At 65.7% G+C, this 1070-nt stretch overlaps 1 protein-coding gene across 1 annotated transcript in view; it reads left to right on the top strand.

The window, feature by feature from the left end:
* The window catches only part of DQX1 (DEAQ-box RNA dependent ATPase 1), a 7538-nt gene extending 7074 nt beyond the window's left edge, over window positions 1-464 (top strand). Inside the window, 1 exon segment of the mRNA XM_025191906.1 lies at window positions 9-464. Coding sequence (XP_025047691.1) covers window positions 9-107 — 99 coding nt within the window. The 3' untranslated portion in view covers window positions 108-464.
* Window positions 465-1070: the final 606 nt, after the last annotated feature.

Raw genomic sequence — 1070 nt, 5'->3', positions numbered from 1 at the left:
CAGCCGAGGCGGCCACGCCAGAGGCCCCCGCGCCGGCGCAGGAGGGCGCTGCAGCCACCCTGCAGGAAGACGATGATGGGGACCAGGACGTGTGCACGCTGCAGTGAGCGAGAGCCGCTGGAGCCTGGCCGGTGGCTGGCAGCTCAGGGCTGCTGTGTTGTGTCCCAGCTGTCCTCCCCCACGTCTGCGGCCAGAGCCCGGCCCCGTGGCGTGTCAGGCACTGAGGCTGAGGGCGGTGGCAGGCGGTGTCTGCTTGGTGCCGGGGCTGTCCCATCGTCATGCCACCTGGGGACGGGGATGGAGGCTGCCTCCAACGCTGTGGGGTCGCGTGGTGCTGCTGGGGGTGTGGGCTCTGCGGGCCGTGCCCGGAGCTGCGGGTCTGTCGGAGGGCCGGGGGGTGCCGGGCCCGCAGGAGCAGGGAGGGGCCCAGCCAGAGGCCTCTTGTGTATAAAGCTTTTCTGTGACTTCTGTTTTCCGACTGCTCTTACCTGCCCCCTGACACGCTCGGGCCTGCTGGCCCCAGGCATCTGGGGAGCCCCGCACTGCCAGGGTTGGGGGGAACCAACTTGGGGGCACGATAACAAGTCTGGGGCTGGGGTCTGCTGCTGCTGGCACCTGGGGCCGAGGGGCGCTGGGCTGGGGCTGGGGTCCGTTGTGCCATTACTCCCAGCTCCTTTTGTACAATCCCACAACCAAGGGGCTGGCAGGGAGCTGCGGGGGTCGCATCCAGTACCAGTCCCGCCTGTCTAAACCAGCCCAGCCTCAGAGCCACACGCCAGTGGCCCCCAGCGCAGCCCAGGCACCGCCCCTGCCCCCAAGAAAGCAGGAGGAGCAAGGCCGCCAACGTCCTGACTATTGTCGAACCATTATAAAAAGTCCATACAGATCTTTGGGCCACCCCCGTAAGGTGGCCGATGGTGATGCCGGCGTCCGGCTGGTGACCGGACAGGTGGTTCTTCTCTGGACCGCTGGAACAAAAAAATGTCTTTGGGGGCCGCCACTCTGCTAACATCGGGCGGCTGGGCTCCTGAACATTAATCAAAAATTACGTGGGACAACTCATAAGAAAA

Source organism: Alligator sinensis, unplaced genomic scaffold, assembly GCF_000455745.1.
Source record: "Alligator sinensis unplaced genomic scaffold, ASM45574v1 scaffold1334_1, whole genome shotgun sequence".
Lineage (NCBI taxonomy): Eukaryota > Metazoa > Chordata > Crocodylia > Alligatoridae > Alligator > Alligator sinensis.
This window is presented reverse-complemented; position numbering and strand designations above follow the sequence as displayed.